The sequence below is a fragment of the Odontesthes bonariensis genome, chromosome 1 (genome assembly GCF_027942865.1).
Source record: "Odontesthes bonariensis isolate fOdoBon6 chromosome 1, fOdoBon6.hap1, whole genome shotgun sequence".
Classification (NCBI taxonomy): domain Eukaryota; kingdom Metazoa; phylum Chordata; class Actinopteri; order Atheriniformes; family Atherinopsidae; genus Odontesthes; species Odontesthes bonariensis.
Genome location: NC_134506.1, coordinates 36,439,675 through 36,466,904, shown reverse-complemented (window position 1 = coordinate 36,466,904; position 27,230 = coordinate 36,439,675). Strand labels below are relative to the sequence as shown.

Below are 27,230 nucleotides of genomic sequence, written 5' to 3'. Positions count from 1 at the left end.
AGCACTTTGAATTGCCCTGTATATGAATTGTGCTCTATAAATAAAATTGCCTTGCCTTGCCTTCTTCGCTTTCCCTCTCCCTCTCTCTCAGTCCCCCGGTCCGGTTCAGCTAGTGCTATCACACTATCACATCATGTTAAGTATTGTAACAAAAATAAATAAATAAAAATACGGAGTTAATGGGCATCAAGAGGAGCTTTACATTCATAAAGCTTCCCTTGGCATAGCAAATGTGTTTGGCATTAACGGTATTCAGATTACAATTCTGCTGCCATAATGCTGGACAGGACAAAAAAAAAAAAAAAAAAAGAGTCCACAAAGTGTATTTGGAAACTTGCAAACAATATAATCATATATATAGATATATATGTACCGTATGTTTCTGTGATAATTTGTTTTTTGTACTTAAAGATACTACACTGTGAAGCCCTTGAAGTAGAAATTCAATATCCACCAGGCATGGATTATGTGTTTGATAGAAGTTAAAAAGCTCAAACGGTTTAGGGTTGGTGGCTTCTCCTCAGCTGAATCCCCTTAACTCACGAGAAGGGATACAAACACAAACTGGACCTAACAAAAGGAACAAGATAGATACTTTCTTTACACTGTCTTATTTAATATCAAATATTTTACTCCCTATAAACATAGCATTTATCCACATATAAAAGCATGTATCACTATTTACATTCAAGTCCTATCATACAATCAAGCTGTATCCTGTAACTATTGACAAACCGCCTTCTCTGTACTTCCTTCTGGGTTTTAACAGTGATTGTCGCAGCATTTCCTTCACATGTACTGGATTCTATAGAAATGTCTTTACAAGGAAAATCATCACTCCACCTTATTGCTCATCTCTCGAAATACAGATGCAAGCAACTTCACAAATGCTCATACAACTATTTTGTTAAACAGAGACAATTTTAAACATCTGTCGGAGTTGAATTGGACCAACCTTTTCTCTTTTTTTCCCCTCCAAATCTGCCAAATCTCTCTATTTCTAACAAGAGCCTATGCATCATCTGAGAATTCTGTTTTCAGTGATAATAATGTACTGACATTAAGCCTTTCGGAGTTAATGGGAGGGAAAATCTGAACATCGATCTTGCCCTTTTCATTGTAAAGAATTTAGCTGTTCGGTAAATTTCTTTGCACCTACTATGAACCTTTATCTCCAGGCTTCACAACTACAATGAGCTAGAAAAGCACAAATGCAGTTGTTTGTGTGGTGTTAAAGAGACGGAACTTGCTCCCATAACACCAGAGTGGTTCGATGACAGACATGTAAAGGAGTATAAGATTGTGGTCACCAATCGAACTCATTCCTCCAACTTGGATTTCTTCTTGGAGGTTCTGGGTTTGGAGTCTTCAGAGTCTGCAGGTCCTGGGGAGCCTGGGTGGTCAGTGGGTGGGCTGGGGGCGTTTTCTACATCAACCTCTGGCTCAAGAGCCATGGAGGGGCCTTTAGAAACTCCTGGAAAATAACAACAGAGTTGATGGAAGTTTGTTAACATAAAAGCTGCTCAGTATGCAGCCTCTATAGGGACTGTAAATGTGACTCACACACTGTACAATACTTGAGCCAGACTGTAGTTTCACAATAGCACAGAAAAAATACGTTTTACATTGACTGAAGCTGACTCAATATTTTGTTGAAATGTGACCTTAAAAGATCTGAACAACACCTGCAGGTGGAAAGTGATCTTGGTCTGTGGAATAATAAAAGAGTTGCAGCAGCAGCATACTGCAGGATCAGCACTGGCACCGAATAAGAATATATAATAACATATTAATAACATTTCTGAATCAAAATGACTACCTCCATTACTAAAACGCTCTCGGCATTCATGACCCCCCCCTCTGTAAAACACGTGGAAGACATAAAAGTTCAGTTCTTCTTGAACTTAACGTTTGAAAACCAAGTCACAGTCAACTGCAGTCTGGGACATCTTTACAGAGCCACACCAAGCTTCTAAGTAATTTGGCTTCAATGAATGGTTATTACTTTTTTTTATACTTTTAAACATTAACTACAGTCGTGTTACTACGACTCCTCCTGTTTTATTTGTCGGGAAAAAGTAAAAAAAGAAAATAAATAAAGCAACTGTTTCTTATCAGGCCAGATATTTGGGTAAATACAACCTTAGATGAACAACAACACATTACATATTACACTGCGTCATTAATTATTCAACAAAATGCTGATGTCTTTCCTCCTTGACACTATGTTAACAAACACCTGAATGCTCCAGACCAGCCAGAAGACCTCTGTTTTCACAGAGGTGCTCACACTTCTTGATGCTAAATTAATCAAGTGGATTTGATTAGCAGGACCTGGCTGTTATTTACCCTCTCAGATCCCATTATGGCGGTAAGGGTGCACTTGGTTTTTCACACTCTGCTTCCGCTACTTAACAGTAGCCATTCATTTATTAGCTTACACAAGTAATCTTTTCACATTACTGATTCTCTTTGCTGTCCAGGAGTATACAGCGAGGAGGTTATCTTCTCTTGTTTTACATATTTCATTTTGCTCACATATTCAATTTGCTATACCAGAGCAGGGAAGAGGCTGTGAGTAGAAAGGGAGGAGAACCTTTTAAGTTCTCATCTTAAATGACAAATTGGATGTTAGATTAGGCGGAAGATGAAAAATTTGTCATCTCCAGGATGCCAGCTTTACCCTGGACCGCTTGGATGAATATTATTTCCTCATTTTCAGTCTGTGTCCGGAAGAGAGATACCAGGCATGGCTTCGATGAATCTGGTCTTACTTACATGTCATTGTTACCTGTAATCAGACTAACTCTAGAAGCTTCACTGGCAGATTAACTGTCACTTTTTACAAATCTATGCTGGTACTTTGTACCTGTTGGTAGCTGGATGTTCTTGTTATAGCTCGCAGCTGAAGACATGGCCTGACCCAGAGCTTGGTTAGTTCCGAGAGGAGCACCAGGGGTTTTGTTTGCTGATGTTGAGTGTGGTTTGGATTTGGAGTCCTTTCCTGGTTTAGTCCACACCAGGCTCTCTGTCACCTGTAGGGCAGCTCCCATCTTCTGAGCCATGTCCATCAGCTGTTAGTGGTTAAAAGGAGAGGCTTACCAACAACTTTTGACATGTAAAGACAACTGAATTCAGAGACATAGGATCTACAGTACCTCAGCGTCAAATTCAAAGTTGTTACTGCTGTCCCGAAGGAGGTTGACTTTCCTTTCCATCTCCTGATATTGATCCAAAGCTCCCTTTTTTTCACCATGATTATAGAGGAAGATTGCAAAGTTCAGGTTGACCAGGGGGTTTGATCTGCAGGCAATTGATCAACAAGGAAGACAATATGGGCAAAACAATATTCCAAGGAGAACAAATATCTCCATGATCTGATACATTTTCAAACTCAGCCAAACGGCAAAATCAGGATAGAATTAAAGACAGGCTCACTGGTCCAGATTCACAGCCTGTTCATATGCTCTGGTTGCATTCTCCACATCCTCCAAGTTGGTCAAAGCCACTGTTAATCATATATATGTAAAAGGAATTAATGTCAAACACAAAAGCTACTAAACAAGGCATTTTAACTTTGAATGCACAGTAACATGTTCAGTGACAATGTGACACCATTAATGCAAAGACACCCTTGCAGCAGCAACACTGTCAGTGAAGCACAGGATTAAATAGAACTGCCACAGTTTCTTTACAGACTTTCTCTTTAACAGCAGAATTAAATTATGAATGATTTCTCGCTGAATGACGCAGTACCTGCCAGCAACATGTAAAGTTCTCCCATTCGTGGGTTCAGATTGATGGCTGCACTGAGGAAGTGGAAGGCTGAAGCATACTGCTGCATGGTCAGGTGTACCAGGCCCAGGTTGTACAACACTTTCCAGTCAAAAGGAGACAAGTAGTGAGCACGCTTCAGGCAGCTGATGGCCTGTGGAGTTAGGACCGAGAGGTTGTCAGGACCACAAAGTAAGGACTGTAATCATAATGCTAGAATTTAAGATATGACAATGCAGTATACTTTATATACTTATTACTATAGCCTGGTTTGAGCAAACACCCGTCTCTGATTGGCTGTGGGGTGTACAGACCAAGCAGTTCCACTGAAACTGTTTTTTAAGCCTTTTAAATGAATGCACTGGATCAGCCTTACTTAATTTTAGCTCAGTTCAATTCAATTATTTACAATTCATAGTGTCAATTCACAGCATGGAAGCCATCTCAGGGCACTCTTCATGAAGAAACCCAACAAATCCATCCAAGCAAGCACTTGGTGACAGGGGAGGAGGGCAGACAGCCATCTACTTAAATCATTGGCTTAAAGTGGTTTCAGACGCAGTGATATTAAACTGAAATCAGAAATATTATCTATAAAAACAAGTGTAACACTTCAGTGCTTCAGGACAACATGATTATCAAGCTTCTATTCAAATGAAGGAGAGTTACAGGATGGCCGTCCATATAAGTTTTGCATTGTAAACGTGGATTAAGCTTCTGTTACTGATGATGACACTGTACTTATCAACAAGAGACTGTAAGATATCATCGGAATTCATTGCAGGATTAAAACAATGTTAGATTTTTAAAAAATGTACTGGTGTTTTTTTAACATCAGCTCTATTGTAAAAAGCTTGCCCACTATTGTGAGTACAACTGGTTCTGTAACTTGTGGCCACAGTATAGCAACAGATAAGTTCACATAATACTGACTCATGAGCTTGACTTAATTATCTCATCCCATGCTTTAGTAACTCATGGCCACATGATTTTATTTTTTCCATCGATGTCACCTGGTTGCTCCATAGAGGCAATAACTGTTGTTTTGGATGACTTGTCACAGCAAAGTCATATATTTTGCCTCGCATATTACATATTACTGTGGCTATATGCATTGTGTTTACCATGTTTCTTTGTTGCATACTGTAATAGTTCATTCTCCGTGGATTGTGTACAAATTACAATGCAAATTCCTGAGCTATGTAATTTGTACTTCAGGAGTTTTTTCTAAACCTTGATGACAACAAAAAAAAAACTCAGTCAAACAGCATTACTCACAGCAACGTATTTCTTTTTTCCAAAGAAGCACATGCCGATGTTGTTCCAGAGAGGGGGGCTCTCGGGCACGGCACAAGCTGCCACTCTGTACTTGTTCATGGCCACATCAAAGTCACCATGGGTTTGCATCATGCTGCCTGCAGCCAGGATGGCCTGGGAATAATAACAGTGATTAGAGAGAGATTTAAGGAAGATGTAACCTTTGAAACAGCACACGATGAAAGTCAGACTGTAACATCTGACTGTGAATGACCTTCTGTTTTGACTGAACTGAGTTCAAGTGTAATGTTTGCACAAGTGCCCACATACCTTATAATTGTTGGGGTCGAAAGTGAGGGCATTCCCAAGGTGCTCAAATGCTTTTTGGTACTTCCCGAGCTGACAAAATAAATGAGCATCGCTGTCACTTTTGCCACATGTGCACAGATCATGTCACAGAGATGACAAGAAAAAAACTGTACCAACCTGCAAAAACAGCAGGCCAAGGGTGGTCAGGAGTTCAGTGTTCTCCGGAGAGAATCTGAATGAAGAACAAGAGAAGCTGAATAAAAAAATAGCCCTCCATCCCCAACCTGCCTGTAATTACCTTTAATGCCTGCACTTATTAGAGCAAGCCTGTATGGTTGATTTTTAGATGATCTAATAACTATTCAACAACTTTGATTCAGCATTATTCCAGAGTATTAATTATGACCTGTGCGACTGAAAGAGAAATGGTACAGAGGAGGCGGATCGACATTAAAACAAGACTCACAGTGGTAAGTCTCATTAAAAGCGACACCAGTATTAGGGCATTTGATTAATTCATTTACCCCCAACAGGAGGTAGCCATAATGAGCTCTATTACAGACACTGGTGTCGTTTTCTTATTTACGCCGTGGCTTCATGTTTAAATATTCAGGAAAGTGGAATTGAGTAGAATTTATAAAGCGGTCTAAAACGATCTCGGGTAAGAATGTGGCAAAGATGGAGCTTTGACTTAAGACTGAATGACAACCACCTACTGAAATTACATCCATAGCCTGCAAATCAGCAGATAATTCAAAAAGAACCAACCTGAAAGTACCTTACCACATGAAAAGAATATGTTTTATGGCCTGTTTTTTTCACATCTCAACACAATGCCATCACAAAGAAAAATGTGTTGACTTTGTCCTGGTACTGTAAACAGTTTTCAAACTTGAAATTGAATCATTCTGATGGTTCGGTGTTTGCACATGTCTAGAATATTTATGTGCAAAACTAAAGCAGAAATGATTGCTTATTCAAATATTAATTCAACTGAATCCTCTTCAAATGTTCTCTTAATGCTTGTTAGCAGAGTAAACATTTCGACTCCACTTACTCGACTGCTCTTTTATACACCTCGATTGCCTTGTCTGTTTCTCCAGCCTGCAAATGAACCTTCCCGAGCATCATAAAGGCCTTGTCGTGTTTATTTATCTGGAGAGCCGAGTTGAGATGTTCTTCAGCCTGACAGAGACAGAGGATAAAGGATCAAACCTTCAGGCAATGATCACCATTTGTACTGCAAATTGTCCAGCATACTTACATTTTTGAAGTCTTTGATGAAGAAATAGCACACGCCCAGATTATGACTGATCTCCTGGGGTGTAAAGAGGTCAAATATCATATTTTATACAGATTGTTGTTGCATGCTAGTTGAACAGGCACAGCGTGATTCAAAATTCCAAAGTGAGGAGTTTAGATTTCAAAAGCATACCAATGTGAATGATTCATGCTTCTTTGGCTCTTAAGTTTAAAAAAAAAAAAAGGTTGAGTTGGAAGAGCAGCCACAAAGTTGTTGTTTTTTAAATAAAATGTTGTGGGAAAGAAGCGGTGCATTTGTGGTATTTCCTGCTCTGAATTTGGGGAGAATTAGCTGAGAGAGATTCACGCTGCGTTCTCAGAGTGAAAGATGTCAGACAGGGCCACTAAACACTTTCCTTTTGAACTTTTAGAGAAAGCAGAAACTCAGAAACTGTGTTGTGTCTCTTATCTTTTACCCAGTCTTTGTCGTTAAGTCTTGCTGCTTCGTGATAGAATTCAATAGCTGCTTTGTGCTTTCCCAGAAGAAATCTATGGGAAGATGAACAATGATCAATACATGACATTTTATCACTGCATGCTAAATAACCTTTTCTACAATCTTATTATTGCTGTTATTACTGTACATTGCGCTCCTATATCTGTTCTGCTAGCTAATGGAGAAGGTTTCATGCTCTCGGGTCTGAGTGCAGAGGACTCACAGTGAGCGGGCCACTTGCTTGAGGTTGTCAGCACTGGTGGGATTAAGGATAGCACAGCTCTGAAACAGCTCCAGGGACTGTTGGATCTTGCCCTCAAGACGCAAGATTAGTGCTGGCAAGAAATAAAGACACACAAAAAAAGAGGATCCTCACAGACTTGAAGGGAAGAAAAAGGACATTGAAAATCAGAGGAACAGCATGGTGTCCAAAGAGCAGATTTGGGGAAATGAAGCAAAATACGGGAAGCTTGGATGCCAACTACCACAGAGATTTTATTTAACGTAGCTGTTAATTATCGTCCCACACATGGCATCTGTGAGTGGGGAGGGTAGCAATGAAAATGATGTCTCACCTTGAACGTATATGGCATATTCACACATTCCACTGGTCTCGTGCAGCTGTTCTTTGACGATCACCTACGAAATGAGAGAATGGGAGACAGACTGTGTAATACTGTTTAAATGAAAGGCCATCATGCTTAAGAAAATTACAATTTACTCTAATGAATATCAACTTCAATGAGATTAAGTTGCAAAATAAATTGCAGTCAAAACCAAGACTTATCAGCGTGAGAATTACACCCTGCTGTGCATTTCTACATCTAATTGTAAGAAATAAATCCCCAACTTGAGAAGATGCAGACTGGAAACGAGTCAGATTATACTTCTGTTTCAATAAGATAATTCTGCTTAGTAACTTCTCTTGAAATCAAACTATATAGGCTTAGAAAAGTATGAAATTTCCTAAAATAAGTGGTAAAGTTTTATATTGGGTCATTCACCATTTCTTACTTAAAGTAAAAACTTTTAAAACAAAGATACAAAACAATATACCTTTTTTTTTTTTTTTTAATGATACATTCAGCTCTAAGTGCTCACAATGTTTCATATTCACCCATTTACGCACCTGTGCTGTTGATATAGGTCAATTTTTACATGTAAAGAGCTCGAACAGCAAACCCTGTGATAAATGGGTACCCACTATCAAACCAAACATTGTTCTGGTAATCTTAACCAGAGATTACCCCTGGTAATCTCTGTTTTTTCCCCTTTTTCCCCAAGGGGCCATTCTGATTTTATCAAAATAATCCAAAATCCACGTATTTGATGACTGAACGGAAACAAAGGCTGTAGGCAATATTAAACAAACATGCGATATGTGATGTAATTGTTGAATGCTACGATGACTGGTGGTGATGTAGAAAACACTTCATTATGATGTTAAGCTCAGGTGTGTTTATGATTCCACTTCTTCACCTGTGCATGCAGGTTAGCTTGCTACATCCTGAGCTTTGTTGGTTAAAAGTGTGGCATTCAGAGTAAACATTTGGCCCTTTTGAGGCTTTCGTCTAAACTTCTCACTTGAGATGAACAAAAGACAGCTTGAGAACTGCAGTTCTTTTAATCAAATGTAAATGTAGATAGCAGATGTGCAGTGGAATAAAGAGATGATAGAATTTTGGAGAATTGATAACATACAACTTGAAGTCACTGTAAAGAGACTTATTCTTAATGATGGTTTGTGTTTTAAATGTGATCCTTGTGAGAAAACATAAAGCAATCTTAATATTACAGTCTGACCTTAAATAGTAAATTATTCTCAAAATAAGACACTAAAACTTTCACTAAAAGTCTTGGTTAGATCTGGATTTTGTGCCGTTTAAGAGACGATGCATGAGGATGGTTTCTCGTTAGCACGCTATAGGAAACAGACCCTCTGAGTGAGAGTGCTGCTGCACATCTTTAAAGTGCAGGCATCTACTGACAGAGTACCAAACAGTTTTATGTGGGAATACAGCAATTAGTGCAGTTGGTAAGACCTAAAGTCGAATGTAAGACAGAAGTGGGAATTTTCCAGGCCTTCATCTTCATTTGACTGACCCTCACTGTGTTCAGGATGGATCTGAACCTTCTGTTATCTTATATCTGAACACTGACAGATGTCAATGACAGACTAAGCCGCAGGGACGCTTACCTTACAGGTCTCATAGTCTTTGCGGAGATAGTGCTGGTGGATTAGCCAGTTTCTCCTCTCCACGATGGGAAGGTCTGGAGCTGGGTGGGGAAACCAAATGAAACTGTCATTTGAAATCAAAATCTGGGAAAATTTGGGCTCATTGCATTTTGCTGCTCGGTGTTGTCTCACTGTGTTGATCACTACTGAACGTGCCCTCCTTTTGCAGTCATTAGTAAACCTCTGACCTGGCAGTGAACACTGCAACAATATCCACAAGATAAATTCACACTGGAAATCTTTACTTGTTAGCGAGGTTTTACTCATGAACAGACAGCTCAAATTAGAAACAGTTATGTCTCTGTATGTTGTCTTGTTTTTTTTTTTAATAATTTGACAGCTGAATGAATAATTAGCACAGCACCCTACCTCTGCAGTCACTAGCAAGTCTTTGATGTGACACTTAACACAGATGTTATAACTCTTGGAATAAAAACCCCAGGCTAAGCTACAATCAATTCACCAGCCAGGCTGTAAATGTCACCTTGTAAGCAAGTTTTGTGTAACAAATACTGCTTTTTTTTTTTTCCTGTTTATGTTTTAACATTTTGGCAGGTTGAGATATTCCTCCTGTTGCCAAGGCAACGGTGTCTCTCGAAAAGCCAGGTGCTTGTGACAGAACAGAGAGGGTTTAGAGATAGGCTAAAAGAGGGAGGCTGAAGGAATGAGCAGCACAATGCAAAGCTTTGGAAAGGGTTAAGTTACCTCAAGAACTAAAGCACAAAGCTCCAAGTCCTTTTCCCGGTGGAGTGCAGCATTTCATTTCACAAGGAAGAAAATGTAATTCCAACTGAAGCGAGTTTGATTCTATTAATCCCGTTATCTTGCAGCTACTACCTTTTCCTTCAAGGCTAAAAATAGGATTCAAAACACTGCGAAATAAAGTGCTAGCTTTGAGCTGACATTGGGGAATAAAATTAATGAACAGTCTCTGTAAAAAATACAGTGTGACTTACACCAAATCTCCCCTCTGTTTATATCTGTCAGCACTTCAAGTAGAACTCTGCTCTGATTTGCTGCTGGAACTGAAGCTTATTGCAGATGCTTCACAGAAATCCTCCTCATCGCGAAGCATGAAACCGAACGGGTTTCACACATTTGCCTTGTCAAGAATCAGAATGGTACTATTTGTAGAGACCTAATCCGCTTTCTTCCTGCTGAGACAGCAATAAAACTCTTGTCTCTGGGATTCAGCTGTGGTTCTGTGATGCTCCAGCGTCCGCATGCATAAAACAGGGCAGAAATGGAGAAGAGACATGTAATAAATGTGTGGGACACAGCTACTGCATGAAAGAAGCCCACAGAAGAGCAGAAAAGAAGAGCCCAGCATGAGGTGTCCCAAATATTGTTGTGTGGAAAACTTCATCCCAAACATAGGGGAATTTCTTCATTGTTGCATTTGATCGGGCTAATGCTAAGACAGCTTTATCCTCATTGTGTTCCAGCCATGTGTTAAAAGAGGATAAGAGCAAAGGAGAGGCATACTGAGATCAAAAGAAGCATGGAGGGATTGTAATGAAAAGTGTGATGAAATTATTTCAGAAATTTTACCCCCTAAACTTGAGAAACTCCTGATCTTCTCAAGTCATTTAGTTTCACACTGAGCTGCTGACACTTCTTTTTCTCCACAAAGTGTCAGAAATGAATATTACGACGGAACGAGGCAGATTGTTGCACAAGTGAATAAGCTGAAACGTGATTCTGTAAAACTGAACCATGCTGCATAGGAAACAGTCTCTCTGCAACAACTTCTGGGTGTAAATCATTAAAATGTGCGAACTGCACTGCATAAAATCCGATGAAAGGCCATAATACACTTGTCATGCATAACATTATTAACTCTGTGTGTGCATTAAATAACCCTAATTATGTTTCATGATGATAACTGCAGGATGGGTATAACTTATGAATCCTGTGGGTACAATTAAAGTAGGATATATGGCTTTTTATTGGAGTATTTTCAGTGTTTAAACTTTTAATTAAGCAGATCATTCATTTCTGGTTTGCATGTATTGCTTGTTCGATGTTGGTCCAGAGTTTGATCATCTAATCATTCAGAACATGCCTAATTGTACCGGAAATTTTACTGGACGATTATGGTCTAACAAATAATATGAGTAGAGTTTTAAATTCATTTCATACATCTTTTTGATTTGAATCAGTCATATTTTCAGTATGAACTGTCTACTTTATGATCTCAGTTGTTATATAACGGTATTTAACTGACAAACAGCTGGTGTCACCAAACCATAACAGAAGGAGCAAAGACAATTATTTGGAACTATTGATGGAAATGGAACGTGTATGTTTGTTTCATGCAGCTGCTTTTTTGCAGGTGAATTTAAACGATTCACATGATTATGCTAAATTATCACAGCGGGCTCAGATAGCTGCAATTTGGCGATTATGTTGTACCAGAATTCACTTTACACCTACAAGTTTTCCAGTTTTTCAAGTTTAAGCCCATGTGTGAATGTAAATGCACATTCATGGCCACTTTATATTCCTCTGATTAACTGACTAACTGGTTTTATAACACCGCTTCCCCTCTCTGACACATTTGTGCTCGCTGTTGCATGTTCATGTAGTCTATATCATTACACTGCTCTCTCATAACCTAAGCATCCATATATCTTTTATGAAGAATATATTACTGCTTAATTTATGGGGGAGGAGCTCAACTATACCATGTCATGGTTTATTCTTATAAATCTAATTATGATCAGAAATTCTGAAAATAGTCTTTGAGCTCAAAACGAACCCGTCCCAGTGTTTGCCTTGTCCAAACCTGAAAGGGAAAGCAGCAAATTCCCACTTTTAAGTAATCTAAGAGGATTTGGTATCTTTCCATTAAAAATGATTGAAAAACAATCATCAAAAATAGTTGATCTATTTCAGCTCTATTTCTAGAATTTTCAACTGAGCTCTGCAGTTTTAAAAGTACGTAGCATTTTGTGTGTCACATTTTATTGTGATCTGTCCGTTAATTTTTCTCCAGGATTCACCAATAGTTGAACCTGATATATCAAACATTTCTTCTCGAGGAGCAAGATCCTACCCCCTCCAATCCAATTTGTGTCGCATTCTTATGTTTCATTCTCTTCTTCGACCTCCAGCCTCCACTAGTTCATTTCCACTTCAAATCAAATCTTTCTACCTTTATTACTTCCTCATTCAGTCACCCTACCTTTCATTAATATGTTTCTATTTGATTCACAGATTTTATTAAGTACATCTCCGTAAGAGCTTCTATGGCATTTGACAGTCAGCTCGGGGAGGAAACACAATGGCATGTCACAGCATGTTTGAACTAATGAGAATTACGCAGCCATATAATTAACAAAAAAGAAAAGGCCTAATCTGTAGGAAGCAGCATTTACTGATTAATGGGACGTAAGGCTACAATTAGGATGACAAAATATCTTCAAAGATCAAAAAAACATTTTTCACACAGAGGAATATCTTAAAAATGGCTCAGCAGCTCAGTGTTTTTCAGAGAAGGCAAGCCGAAGGGTGAGGGTGACATCTGCAGGCCAGTCCGTTCCAAAATCTCTTCATGTTGTTCGCCAAATGCTGACAAACTGACTTCTACGACAGCAATTAATGAATAAATAATGTGTACAGAGGAAGCAACTGCAGTGTAAGACGCATTGTGAATCTTTTTGCTGAATGACCTGCAGCTGGGTGGCCGTACCTTTAGGAGCACGCCGTTTCTTGGCTTCAGCAGAAACTGGGAGCTGAAATGCACAAATTACAGCACAAACTGATCAAAAAGAAACATCATACAGGAGTAGAGTCATACGTTCTATAACACTGGATGTCTGGTGTTTCTAATGGGTAACATACACAGCAGAAACAGTGTTCATAATGTTAAATGTAGCAGAACAGAAACACACTCACTGTTAGTTAGGTAATATGGCTCTACAAATGTACCACGACCAGATGCTGTGTCGCATGTTCTGCTTAAGTAATGCATCTGATTCGGACTCTATATGCCCCCTGTAAAACTAAGCATTACCTAAACTACTCTACAGACCTATCGTACATGCTGGGGCTGTCTGTCAAAAAAACTGAACGCATACTGCATACAGTCTACATGTGCGTCACTTTTCTTAAATGTTGCTTAAACACGTCGTCTTGCTCAATATCAAAATGAATTTCACTATCAGATAGAGATTTCCTTGAGCTGTTGTTCATGATAAACGAAGAAGCTCAAACTTATCTGCACACTGCGATCTGTGCAACATCTATCAACTAATACAATATCTATATACTGAGGAAGCTTCTGATTAAGCATCTCTGACCAAAAGTCTGCATATAAATGTGCTTTGTCTCCCAAAAAGGAACATTATAAGCCTCGCTAGCATTATTTAAAAGGTGTACAATATTAAGTAAGCCTGTATTATAAAATGAGGTCAAGTAAGACAATCTTTACAGTTTCTGACACATGATGATTGGATTTTGTATCTAAATTGATCAACCATTTCATAAAAGGAAGGAAGGAAAAGCAAGTTGAGCCCTGGAAGTGACGAGAGGTTTATATTAAAGGCCATATTACGGTATCGAGTTATTAACTGAAGCACGTCTGACGCCACAATGCAGTGGACTGTGTCAGGAAAAGTTCAAGACATTCTGCTGCATCTAAGTTCCTCTGTGGGAGATTATTGCTTGTGCAAGCATAGCTGAATTCACTGCACACGTTGTCTTTAACTTGCTTAAATGGTGAGTTTATCCAACCACAGATGATTCTGTGTAGTAATGTAATGTAATTCTCTCACTGGAAAGACACGTGCCCAGAAGTACATGCAAAACCTTGTTGGCAGTGCCAGTTTTCTTTGGAAATTATACACATTTGAACAATAATTGCCTAGTTGTTTGTTTGGCCCACCTTCAAACAAAGAATGAGCACATGGCTCACCAATCCTCCATTTTGGACTAATCAGGTGACCAATAACCACAAATCAGGCATTAGAGGAGAAGAGACTGGAGCTTAAAACAAAACTTTCCAAAGGAGATGAGAGCTGTAGCAGGAATGCAGACTATGGGAGATCAATAAAATGTAAACATTAGGGTGTGTTTACCTATTCTTGGTGTGGTTGGTGGTTTCACTACCTACAGACATAGCTGTTTTCTACCTTCTGCAGCCTTTCAGGACAAGTCTCTGTCCTCCTTTTAAGTTTAATCCAGTTAAACGTGTGTCCTCTTTTAGAAACATAGACATGATTTTGTTTTTATTTGTGTGTGTTGATTCTGCTCCTCAGGCTTCCCCCATAAGCAAACAGCTGTAAGCTGTAATTGGCTCTAAACTTTGATCTCTTCATGTTTGAACAGGGAATCGTTAGTGCCCAAAGTGAACAGGAGAGGGCTGAGAGGGTCAGCTCAGCAGCAGACTAGAGCGGAGGGGGCGAAAACTAGTGTGACTTACTGAGGTATGTTTGTGAGGTCTTACATTCAACTGCTGTTTAGTCACGTAAACGTCACAGACAGATTGTTTGACGGGTTACCAGGCGGTATTTTTATAAGCCTAAAAAGCGACTAATATGTACAGACGGTTAGCCTAATATGTAGAGTACTCTAAACCTCTTCTGTGCAAGAAGACGCGCGCATGCGCAATCCCATTTGCTTCACATATTTCACATTTAAGACCTTGTGGATTGCTTTAAGTGCAATAACGGGTGTTTTGTTAGCTTTCTTCATTCACGAAGCTCATTTCATTACATCATGTGAGCACACCATAGCAATACATTAAGGATTTGTGATGAAGCCATTTATTACAGAGATTGTCACTAAGGTTGAAGCTGTCAACCATACATATCTGCCCCGAACCGTCATTTTAGTGCCGTTGTCGCCCGACTGTGGCTCCAGCTGCTGTAAACGCTCAGGTTTTAGTTTGATAAGGGATGCCGGAGATTAGACACGCAAGTTACGGTTAGCTAATCAACTTAGCTGCGACTTATCCGTTAGCCAGGCAGCTAACCACCGTTCAAATTAGCGCAACACACAAACTTTGTCTAAGCATGGCGTTATGTTCAATCACGAAGTGTCACACTACCCCACCGTCCATTGGCGAGTCATAGTTTTTATTCAAGCAAACGACTGACTGGATTTTGCTTTGCACTCACCGTGGGGGCTTTCTCCTCGTCCGCCATCTTGGGATGATCAACAGTAGAAGCTGTTGCCATGGTTACATCAGTAGAACGCGGACGTGTACCGACTGACCGCGGCCTCTGAAACCTCCACCAATCCCGTGGTTATACAGGCTATGAAGCAAATATCTTTAAAGTACTTTTTAAACTTAGTCTGCTAGCGGAAGAGAATGGCCAGCAGACTATCAATATGCATCTTAAATTGTGAAAGCAAGTCGTTACGTGTCCAGTTATAAGCCCAGAGTTGTTTACATGGAAATTAGGAATGTAAAAAGTGAGACAGTGTTAAGTGACATTTCTGTCATTTTCAGCCAGAGGTAACAAATTGGCCAGGTCTTATTTCAGAATTTGCAAGAGTATGCATCTTTATGTACTTTACTCAAAGTACCCAAAATCAACCTAGGTAGGACTGCAGCAGCATCACCTGTTGCAACATGCACACCTCAGTTAATTTTCCTTCTTTCTGCCTCTATTTTAAGTCACCTACCTAAAGTGTTTTACATCTAATTTCATATTTACAAAAATAATAATAATGATTATTGATGACATTTTATCCCCATGCGTAATCTAACAATCAAAATCGTAAAAAAACAATAAAACATATTATTTGTTTTAGAGAGAAACGTCCTGCACTTATGTTGATTGAATGAGTCAGTAAATTTACTACTGGCTCATCAATTTGTACTAAAAAGGAAGATGGCTGAGAGTACTGAAAAGTTTCCCATGAAAACATACTTGCTGACTGCAGCCAAATGTACACAGTGGATAAAGTATTAGCTTAAAACCCTGTAGCAGCACAGCACTAAGTTCAGTCTTCACAGCATCTGCCCCTGCCAGCTGATTTACAAGGCCCACACCCTTGTTATCATGTTATTAAAACATCCAACATGTACAGCATTATTGAGTGTTCACAGACTGGAATTAATCCACTTTTTTTTTTTTTTTTAAACAGTTTATTGAATGTTAAGACTGAGAACCAATTTCTGACAAATGCCCATCCTGGAATTATATTTTAAATTTATAAATATGTACAACACATCTTAAAACATTGCAATCGTAACAGACAAATCTTTCCATAAAGACAGAATAAGGTTAAAGACTCATGAGTCCCCACACAATATCCGGTAGGCTATCTGCTTAAAGGCACCGAGTTTACAACTAAACAATGTGATTCTATATTACGACACCATAAAATCAGAAAAGGATAGTTTTATTTATATATATATATATATATATAGTAAAAACTTGAACAATCTCCAATAAGTAATAACAACTATGAGCAACGTCTATGTGCAGCATAAGTTTTGTGTTCTTTTTGCTCATTAATGCACTTAATTAGGTCGAAATTTTACACCATATAACTTCACATCAAACCTGCGTGTCTTCCTTTGTAATCACGGCACAAGGCAGTGACGCAACAGGTGAAGGTTTTCTTCACAACGCACATAAAATGCAACATCACCCTTAAACCACACCTTCATTTAACCCCTTTAACCTCACTTCATCAAAACTTTAGTTTTAGATTAAAACAGAACAAAGATAGACCTTCATCCCATCACCTTCATTAGTCATCAGCTCATTCTTTACAGTCTTGTGCTTGTGAAAACATTAATTTTTTTAAGAAACCTGTAAAAAAGCAAAGTAACAAAGTAATTAAAAGAATCCATACTTGGTATGTAGTGTGCTATGAGTTCTAATGCTGAGGTGAGAATGATAAACTGGTAACCCTGTACGGCTCCACATGCTGCTCTTAAATGTGGAGATGAGATGCTTTGGGCGATTATCATTCCCTCAGGTCAAGTATTGCTTTTGATAGAATTCCAAGTGTTCATTCATAAGGCCCCTGTAGGATTTTTATAAATGAAGGGAGAGACTTCTCACCAACATCTTTAAGAATGACACAGACCTCCTTAGTCTCAAGTGTTATATTCAATTCAGAAGTGCTGTTGTGACAATGTTTTGTTGTAACTTGTGACAAAAACGGAAGTCAAACACACTGCACATTGATAAATTTGGTCAACAGTTGAACTAATACCAATGTGCAATGCACAACATGCTCGGACATGACCTCTTGTTTTAATTTGGTATGTTCCCACAGTCCCTTTCAATTTTGGAGTAGAGGGGGAGAATTGGGAGTCCTCACTAGACTGTTTTCAAAGTAAACTACTTCTTGTTTTTGGGCATTTTCCTTTAAATAATCAACCTAAAGTCCCCCTGAGACCACTGAATAATGTTGGGGCGGCATTGCTTGTTTGGTTTGCTGGTCAGTGAGGATATCAGCCTGAGGCACTGAGTCCATACGAGCAGTCTAATTTCCCTGGTTCCCGCCAAAGGCTCCTTGAGCAGCAGAGGTGGCAGCGCTAGCCGCAGCGCTCTGGAATCTTCGGTTGGTCAGGACTTCTTGGGAAAACTCCTGCTGAGCCTTGTTGAAGCTGGCACCTGTCCTTCTGTACTTGCTATGCACCTAAGAAGAGTCACATTTTTAAACCACATCAAATCATGAATCAGATCTGTCATTAATCAACTCTTATTAATCTGGGAATTTCAAAGTTTAGAAAGTCTGATTAACATCTTGTGTTAAATAGATCCTCCAAGGTTGATCTGCGGGAGGAGTTTATGTTTAACATTTGTCATTAGATTAGATAATCTATGCTGACAGGCTGTAGGCTTCTATATGTGACCAACACACAAAAGTTTAAACCAATCAGCATCCTTCACAAGCAGTTTTCGGTGCGATGACACGGAACAAAACGGCTTTTATATTAATTGACCAACTTTACTCAGAACCGATTAGAATTTGCTCATGACAGTGACAGATGCCAGTAGTGCCCTCCCTCTTTTTAACCCTGACAAATCACCGTCTAAACAAAAAGCTCCCTTTGTAAAAAATAAATAAATAATCTGGATTTTATCTCCAAAATTTCACAATTTGCAAGACAACTTTGTGTACAGTTTAAAAGCTTTCGTATCTATTTGTTTGACCTAAAAAATAATAATTGTTTTAAAAAAAATACACTCTTTTAAACACATTCCATAAATAAGCACTTTTAAGCACCTCTTCTACTAAAACAAGACATTTCCAGGATTGCACAAGTGTGAACTGTACAACGAATTCTACTACGGAATCATCGTTGCAGTAGTGATTTTCAGCAGGTGTGTACGGGCAACATGACTTTAAGCACACACCTGCTTATATAAAAAAAAAAAATAAAAATAAAAAATTCACAGAGCACACAGAGTAAAACAAGAGCATAACAGTTGGTTTTCTGTGAAAATCCTTTGAGTACTTTCGACTCCTTCAACAGTTTTGATTTCTTCATGTTCCCTCTGATGTTGATGAAAGTTTTTGTCACCCTTATTTTTAGTTTCTCTTTGATTTTTGTCTGTTTGATCTCCACGCACCCTCAATGAGTTGGAATGAAAATCAACAATATGAGGGGAAGAGTGAGAAAACCCTTATTTATATGTTTACTGATCCAAATTGCGCTTTCTATTTTGGTCCAATTAAATTAATTACGCCTTAGTGTTGTTTCAAATGTGACTGCAAACATTCAGTATATGGAAGCTGCAATTTACTTAAAAATAGCAAAGTTAGGGTTATGTAATCCATACACATGGCATATTAAACTTGACTGGCTGATATTTAAATGGTAACCAGCATAAAGTATAAAGTATTTCCAACACGTTTTAGATCAGCTTACCATTTTCAGTAGAATGACAGCCAGGACAGCATTTACAGTGAAAAAACCAGCCACGACCATCATCACCACAGCAACTGCCAAGTTTGTTCCGATCATGCTGATTGATGAGATCCACCCACTGTCAACAACAGAAACATACAAGCAAACAAGTGTCATCTCACATTTTTCCCCACAATGAGTGCAAATTGTGTTAAATTTACAGGGTTAGAGAGAAATGAGCCAACATTCTTGGCTATTCAAGTGACCACTGAACACTCATGAAGTTTAAAAAAAAAAAAAAAAAAAAAAAGGGGCTTGATATGTGATGTAGAAAAGAAACTCAAAGAGAAAAGTTCCACACACTTACAAAGCAGCAACCCAGACAAGTTAGGTCAACAGGGATCTGTCAAAGAAATGCAAGAGAGGAGATGCAGGGAAAGAATACACACACACACACACACACACACACAAACACAAACGTTTGGCTGTGAATCACTCACGCACCTACCCAAAATCTGCCCAAAGCAGCATGCACTTTCATACGGATGAACAGAGAAACCTGCTGTTGCCGATGAGCAACTGTCCACGGCATACCTCAAGGCTTCCTGTCAACATGCAGGTTATGCTTCAGTTCCCACTCACCTGTTGCCCCACTTGGGAATCCCAACTGTTTGGATAATGTACACTGCCACTTGGAAGAAAAAGACGAAGAAGAAGAAAAAGAAGCTGAATGAGCTGTCAGACCTGCAGAGGAAAAAGCGAAACAAAACAAAAGACATAAACAATGTTATCTCGCATTTAAAAAGGATTGTTTCCTGCAACATTATTAGATAACACGGATGGTTGACAAAACAATATGTACAACCTTGAGAGAGCCTTGGGAAGGAGCTGTGCCACAACACATTACTAGAACAATTGCAGTGTTTCTGGCAGCGACTCTACAGGCCTCTGAAACTAAACTTGAGGGATGGAACTGAGGCCGCAGCATGTGATTCACATCATTTTCATCCTAAAACCATTAAGCCAGCACTCGAGCCTCGTGGATGGGGGCATTGTTACCGTGGAAGGGACGACTCCAATCAGGACAGAAATGCTCCATAACAGGATAAAGGCAATTACGCAGAAAAACTTGGTATTGATCTGCAGTGAGCCTTGGCTCTAAAGCTCATTTGTGCTTCTCAGGTCAACATGTCTGCAAGGCTTCGTGTGACTTAGATTTTGTCCTCCGAACACGTAAACTTGTTCAGACTCCTATACAGAAGCTTGCATACTAGACACATTTTTGTCCACCAGGAATATACACTCCAAGCGCAAAGACTGCTCACTAGGAAAATAGTTTCATATACGAGTGCATTCTTGGTCTGTTTTGAGGAGCCAAGCTGCTCCTAGACTGTGGAACAAACTGCCCCCTGATATCCGCACCATCACTGATCTCGGCCTTTTTAAATCAAAGCTTAAGACCCACCTTTTTAGACTGGCGTTCGAACTCTGATTAGGGCCACTATGCATCCATTCTATCCGCTCTTTTTTAATTATCTTAATTTTATACAAATTTTATTCAATTCATTTTATTGCACTTGTGGAAGGCTTTTAATGCCCTGCAGCACTTTTAGCACTTTTACCATTTCTGAATCGTGTTTTATGTTTTGTTTAATGTATTGTTGTAAAGCACTTTGAATACCAGTTGGCTATTTGTAAAGGGCTATATAAATAAAATTTGATAAAGTTTGATTGAGAGGCGTTACAAGGAAACATGCCAGCATTCACACATGCATGATTTACCTTAAAACGAATAGGATGGCAAAGAGAGTCAAGTGATGACACTTTCTTTTTTTTTGTATTTCTCATTGTCTGGGCTGTACCTTTGATGTGCACCAGAGAAGGTTTTGAAGTATGATTCAATAACAAGACTACTTTTTCCCCACATCTCTGCAGAACAGGGCCTTTGGTTTTTACAGCTCTGAACTCTCAAATCAAGGAATCACGTACTGCCAGACAGTGACACTGTGTGAAAAAGTAGCTCTTCTGGTTTTCACTACAGATTGCAAAAACACACAAAGCCCATGGTCATCAAATCTGGGCTGTCAATCACAACTTTTGATGCCTTTTTTTAATGCCTGCAGCATAGATCTAAACGCAGATCCTAATATGTCATGGTTCCTTTTGAAACACACATCAGTCGTTCCTGTAAACTGAGAACCAAAAATAGACAATTCCAATGAGCCTTAGCTCTTATTTTTCAGAATCGGTTGGGTCTGCTCATCATCAGATGCTAGTAGCACTGCACCTGCTCCGTTAGCGTTTCTTCCCTCTTTCCTTCAGTGTTTTCCTTTAAATTGCCAACAGCCTGACATTACACTGGACATCCAAGCAGGCAGGTCGCACAAATGAGTCAAGAGAACATCTAAAACCTGCCCACATAAACTCCATCAACGTGGGTCCATTTTTGCTGCATGTGTAAAACAGTCGAATGCCGTCCTGAATGTAATAAACATCGAAGTACAGTTCCCAGTGAGTGAAATGTCAGTGAAACGGTGTACCTGAACGCCTTGTAGACAGGCCTGTACCAGCAGATGAAGGACACGGGGGTGAAGAGGATAAACCAAAGGATGGACAGACCAAAGTCAACACCGTACTGAGAGTCTGCAGTGAAGTACGCCAGGCAGGCCAGCACGTTGAGGAAGAGAGTGGCACTGTGGACTACACAGGAAACCAGTGTCAGAGGCAGAATTATTCAAATGCATGAGCTTTAAATTGAGACTTACATGTTCACACATAAAATCGTCAAACGTCAATCATACCATCCATCAGATCAATGACTCTTTTAAGGTCATTGTTCAAGGAAAAAGTACAAGAGGGGTTACGTACACATCCAGAGGTAGTACATCCTCTTGCAGATTCTGCGGTACTCCTCAGGGATTTCCTCCTCAAAGTCCTGGTAGAAGCAGGGATTCACAGGGAAGAACTCCGGAAGAGGTGGCCAGTTGTTCTCTTTAGCTGAGACAAAGATTTCACAACCAGATCCTCATTTAAAATGTAGAGTTATTCTTTATTGGTTACCTATAAACAAACATGCACAACATGTTTCCCCCCGGAAACCGCTGCAGGCTCTTACCTCCGCTGTTCGGCGCTCTGCTTGTGGTCCTGTTCTGTAACTCCTGCTCCTTTCGCTCCAGCTCAGCTGCTTTCCTTTCCAGCTCCTCCTGCTGTTTGATCAGGTTAGCCTGAGCAGCTACTGCAGTTGCCTGATGGAGGATGGAAAAACTGAAGTCTTAACACAGAGTCTAAAATTGGCATTGCATCAATACAACGCCCTGCTGAACCGTACCACTTACAAACACTGCCTCCAGCCGCTTCCAGTTCAGCTCCTGATTTTAACTTCTAATAACTGTTGCCCAATTACATCATTTTGGTAAAATCAGGTACTATTACCAATCAATCTTTGCACACAACAGATATCTTGGTATTCTTGTACTGTAAGTACAACTTTTGGTCACAATTCATATATGACATGAACCCAAGCCTTAAAAAAAATGTCACTATTAGAAAAACAGTAAAAGCCCAGAAACACTTGAACTGTTTTCTGGGAGGTGGATTACTTTACCCATTGCATTGTTTTCTCCTATTTCATTGTGCAACAACCTGGACAATGCTTTCCCATCACAGCACTACTAATTACTAAGAGCTATTATCAATGAGCCCAATAAAAAGCTTTGATTTCTAAATCATATGAGTCGTATTTATAACAACAGGGATGCATTCTATGTAAAAATTTGACTCATAACTCATTAATCCCCCTTTTTTTTTTTTTTTTTTTGGTTTAACCTTGTATTTTACATTTGATAAACCTGAGCTTGATTTAACAAGCAGACACCACAATATATTCAAAACCCCGTTTAAAATGTGTGGAATCCCAACGTGCTGACATCAGAGCAGGTCAAATAAAGACATCCATGCGCAAACCAGCCAGGTCAGGCCATTAATCTAGAGCTGGTGAGGTTTTCTTTTTTTTTGCTTTCATGAAGTGAGGACCTGTCTCACAACCCAGCAGTGGGTTTTATTAGGCTGATCTTAACACTTTTCCACGACATTCAAAGAACGATTGGTTGTTCCGGATTTTCTTTGAACTTTCCCGTTACTGTTGACGTGGATGTTGGCTTCAGCAACAAAAACATACAAATTTATCTCCAATTGGGCTGAGATGCAGACAGCTACAGTAGCAGAGAACACTACCGTCCATCAAACTCCACAATACTGTACTGGCTGGATCTACTTTATGGATTTTTGTAGTTAAAGTATTGGATACAAATATTGTGGAAGAGCACACCTTATGCAGAATTTCCAAAAAGAAAGACATGCATCTACCGCACACATACTACCATTTTATTTTTATTAAGCGTGTTTTTATTATGCTTTTGCTTCTGTACAGCACTTTGGTCGACTGAGGTTGTTTTAATGTGCTCTTTAAATAAACTATGACTATGACCATTCATTAAACTCTAGCTTCGACGCACAGAGCACCACACTAATCGTTGATTATGAATTTGATGTGACTCAAACTCATCAGATATGAACGGTTAGCTAACGTTACATAATTGCAACGACATGTTTAAATGTAAAAATTAAAGATGATTATGAAAAGTACCATATTCATTTACAGATTTGCATATTTACTTTTGAGTTCTGCTTAAATAGATGTCTTTGCTTTAAAAACAGATTCGCTGACTTGAATGAGAATAACTGTCACAGCTGCTGAAACGGTCACCACTATAACCAGAGAACCTGTGACCCACAAAATGCTGAACTCCAGACCTCAAACCAACGGTTTGCAAACCAGTAGGAGGTGTCACAGCAGCTGCACCCATCTCTTATTTATGGTCTGAAATCTTTTCTTGAAAAGTGCCAAACAAGCATGTAGAAAAGCATTATGCAGTGTTACACAGAGATGTGGTCATAATGAAGGAAAAGCTCAAACTATAACAAAAAAATAAGGCATTTGAAGGATCGGTTGACTTATATTTCTAAGCTGCCTGACAGCATTCAAGTGATTTTATCAGACTTCATTTATTTCACATATTCAGGAACTGCAACGTCTTCACTAACTTTACACGATGCAGGTTCCATTCAAAAGCCACAACTTTTGGGGTGTTCAGTGATTTAGTCTAAAAGAATCTGCCTTTCACCTGCTCCTTAAACATAGTTCAAGCTGCCAGCTTTATTTGCTCACAGTAAAACACTCAAAAACATTGTTTCCAGGACAACCCAGTGATTTCCAGGACATTTTAGAGTGTCAGCACATGCGCTGCAACTTGATTCTTAACAGAATAGACATCGGTATGAGTTTTAATAGTGAACAACTGGTTTATTCATTTAAATGTGAGAGTCTGACTCACCTGCGCACTCTGCTCCACAGAGGTCTGCAGGATGGCGGGTTGGGAGGAAGTGGCAGAGATGGGGATGGTTGTTCCAGAGTGGCTTCCCTGAGAGGGGATTGGAGCAGCGACTCTTTATAAACAACTAAAAGACCTCTTAGTGTTGACACACCAATATGTCACCTTGGTAGTAGTATTAAAAACACAAAAGCTCACCATCTCAGCTGCAGAGAATGGGTTGTACTCCCCAGTGGTTTCATTGGCTCTGCTGGTGGCCTGTGTGACTGAAGCATCCTGAAAGAGAGATCAAACATACTGAGACTTGTGCTGAGCAGAGGAGCTGACCTCTTAGTTTATGTGGTAAAACTGTCTCAGACCACACTAACCACTTGTAAAAGTGCGGCCACGGACTTTATTTGTTTCAGTTAAAGCACAATTCGCTGTGTGTGATCAAGTAAAATGTGCTTATAATTGAGTGCATTTATCACAAAAACACGTGTTCAACAGGGGCGGTTCTAGGGGCGGTGCCACAGGAGCATTGGCCCCAGCTGAAATCTGATTGGCCCCCTGACGTGCCCCTGTCCTGTCACTCATCTGTCTTTTGTCCGGTTCAGTTTCCGTCACAAAAACCGAAGAATAATGCCGTTTTAGAGGAGTGAAATGTACAGTAGTCACCCACATGCAACTTTGTGAATGTTTGTGAGAGAGATGTTTTGAACTGACAGTATTTGTGAAAAAGTAAAAAGGTTTTAAAAAAATGAAATAAAATGCTGGATTTTCTCACATGCGGTGTGTGTTTGAGAGCATTTTGTCTATGTACAGTAAAAATGCATGTAAAATTAGTTAGGAGTTGTTGTTTTTTTTAAATTACATGTTTAATTAAGTGTTTGAACATGGTGTGACTGGTGAAATGTATATACAGTACCTTACCAAAACAGGGAATTGTGTGCAAGGGTGTTGGACAAATACTTGGCCCCTCTATGAACACTGCCCTTAATGGCCCCTTACTCAGAAATATCCTAGATCCGCCACTGGTGTTCAACCATTATGCTTAATGGGTGTAAATAATGGAATGATAAATTCTCCAAGAAGAAAAAAACAAACCACAAAGTTGAAGTTAAGAAGAGCGCTACCAATCAAAGCACTGCCATTTGAAGCTCTTTTGCATTTTTTAGCAGTATCATGTGGACGACTCGCAAATGAAGGCTGAATATCAGCGAGCACCTGCTTCCGTCTCTACTCACCTGTGCAGGTGAACTGGAAGCCCACACACAGCGGAAAATCAGTTTTCATGTGTGAGCTTTAAAAAAGTAGGTTACAAATGGCCTAATACGTGTCATACCTGATATTAGTGACGATTCTTAGCCAGGAAACACTGAGGCCAAACCCAGCAACCAACCAAACAGGTTTTCGTTGCAGCATATCTCTTTCAGTCTTCACTTCACACCAAAACAAGCCGCTAAAAAACCCAACTCGCCAGCACAAAACAACGCGAAGCTCTCACCTGGAAGGGGTTCACGTCCACCGGGTCGGCGAAGGGGTTGCTGTCAAATTCCGACATTGCGGAGAAACGTTATCTTGCGTGAAATAAACACGACAGACTCCAGTCTCCCCGGCGGTGGCGTCTGCTCCTGACAGTGCTGCGTGACGCCGGGTCTCTGCGCATGCGTCGTCAGATAGGTGGGTCACGTTACCGCTGCCTGCCTGGAGTCATTTCTAATCAATTAGCCCACCTTTATTTTTAGAAATATTGCCTATTGGTTTCAAATGTGCGGTTCTCGTGACAGTCTGCTTCGACCACTCAAGATTGTCTTGAAATGAAAATCAGTTCATTATTGCAAAAGCTTAAAAAAAACAACACTTATTTGCTCTTCAAGGCTGAAGGTTGCTGATGTCGGCATACTGGTTAATGGATTCAGCAGGGAAATGCCATTTGACACCCGATAATAAAGCAGGCTTATGATTTCTTTACAATGTTCTATTGTTTGCCGTACTTTGTACCTTTGTTTAATGACCAATTTTTCAGCCAATCAATTAATTTGCCACCTACTCATAGATTAAGTAAAACTAACAAAAAACATGGTGCACGAGGCTTATAATAAAATAAAGCACAACATTTTGGGGACCCTTCAAAGCATTCTATAGCTTTAGGAAATCTTATAAGGCTCTCAACACCTTTCAAGCATTTTAAGGTGATTTTATTTTATGATTTTCCAGCTTTAAATAACCACAATTCTCTTTTGTGATTGTATTCTAAAGAGGGGTACCTGTCACACAACCAAAATAGGTGGCGCCTACCTTTAAGTAGTCTTGGCATCCTATATTGTCCAACCTGTCTGACCTGTGTGACATTTTGACAAATCACATCAGTTCCCTTAAATTCACGATGGAAACTGTGAAAGACAGTCCATCAGCTCCTTTAGCATTTTTGAATAAACTGTATACAAATCAAATCATTTGTATCTTCATTGCTTAAAAAAAGTCAATTTTTCTGGCTACTGCTCATCTTGAATCCTCACAGCAGGGACAGCACACTGAGCAATCGATGTATGCTCTTTGAAAACCAAAGTACCCATAACTTAAGTTGGTGCTAGGGCCCCTCATCTTTGCATTGATCATAGAGAACATAAGGACATGGATGGGACAGAGGCAATGCCTGTTGCTCCTCCGCTGCTGCTTCCTGACTCGGGTAAAGATGTGCTGCTTGAGGTAAAAGAT

At 39.5% G+C, this 27,230-nt stretch overlaps 2 protein-coding genes across 2 annotated transcripts; both read right to left on the bottom strand.

The window, feature by feature from the left end:
* Nucleotides 1–592: 592 nt before the first annotated feature.
* bbs4 (Bardet-Biedl syndrome 4) lies at nucleotides 593–15,496 on the bottom strand. Its single transcript, XM_075465928.1, has 16 exons — nucleotides 15,437–15,496; nucleotides 13,009–13,051; nucleotides 9,276–9,355; nucleotides 7,654–7,717; nucleotides 7,302–7,413; nucleotides 7,059–7,131; nucleotides 6,605–6,658; nucleotides 6,398–6,525; nucleotides 5,518–5,572; nucleotides 5,362–5,430; nucleotides 5,053–5,205; nucleotides 3,757–3,928; nucleotides 3,439–3,508; nucleotides 3,159–3,303; nucleotides 2,870–3,074; nucleotides 593–1,474 (listed from the first exon to the last, which is right to left on the bottom strand). Exons 1-16 carry the CDS (start codon nucleotides 15,494–15,496, stop codon nucleotides 1,320–1,322), a joined length of 1,638 nt encoding a protein of 545 aa, XP_075322043.1. The 3' UTR covers nucleotides 593–1,319.
* A 912-nt stretch (nucleotides 15,497–16,408) lies between these two features.
* Nucleotides 16,409–26,166, bottom strand: scamp2l (secretory carrier membrane protein 2, like). Its single transcript, XM_075465917.1, has 9 exons — nucleotides 26,017–26,166; nucleotides 24,729–24,806; nucleotides 24,534–24,620; nucleotides 22,256–22,385; nucleotides 22,009–22,137; nucleotides 21,681–21,840; nucleotides 19,783–19,884; nucleotides 19,162–19,279; nucleotides 16,409–17,924 (listed from the first exon to the last, which is right to left on the bottom strand). Exons 1-9 carry the CDS (start codon nucleotides 26,071–26,073, stop codon nucleotides 17,769–17,771), a joined length of 1,017 nt encoding a protein of 338 aa, XP_075322032.1. The 5' UTR covers nucleotides 26,074–26,166; the 3' UTR covers nucleotides 16,409–17,768.
* Between the last annotated feature and the right edge of the window lie 1,064 nt (nucleotides 26,167–27,230).

Excerpts from the sequence above, each read along its gene's own strand:
- bbs4 (XM_075465928.1), bottom strand. The coding sequence starts at position 15,496 with ATGGCAACAGCTTCTACTGTTGATCATCCCAAGATGGCGGACGAGGAG. Across the intron at positions 7,718-9,275 it reads AAGACTATGAGACCTGTAAG|GTGATCGTCAAAGAACAGCT; the intron begins GTAAGCGTCCCT and ends CTCATTTCGTAG. Across the intron at positions 5,206-5,361 it reads TCGACCCCAACAATTATAAG|GCCATCCTGGCTGCAGGCAG; the intron begins GTATGTGGGCAC and ends TATTATTCCCAG.
- scamp2l (XM_075465917.1), bottom strand. The coding sequence starts at position 26,073 with ATGTCGGAATTTGACAGCAACCCCTTCGCCGACCCGGTGGACGTGAAC. Across the intron at positions 22,138-22,255 it reads CAGAGCGCCGAACAGCGGAG|CTAAAGAGAACAACTGGCCA; the intron begins GTAAGAGCCTGC and ends TCTTTGTCTCAG. Across the intron at positions 19,885-21,680 it reads CCTGTCTACAAGGCGTTCAG|GTCTGACAGCTCATTCAGCT; the intron begins GTACACCGTTTC and ends TTTCCTCTGCAG.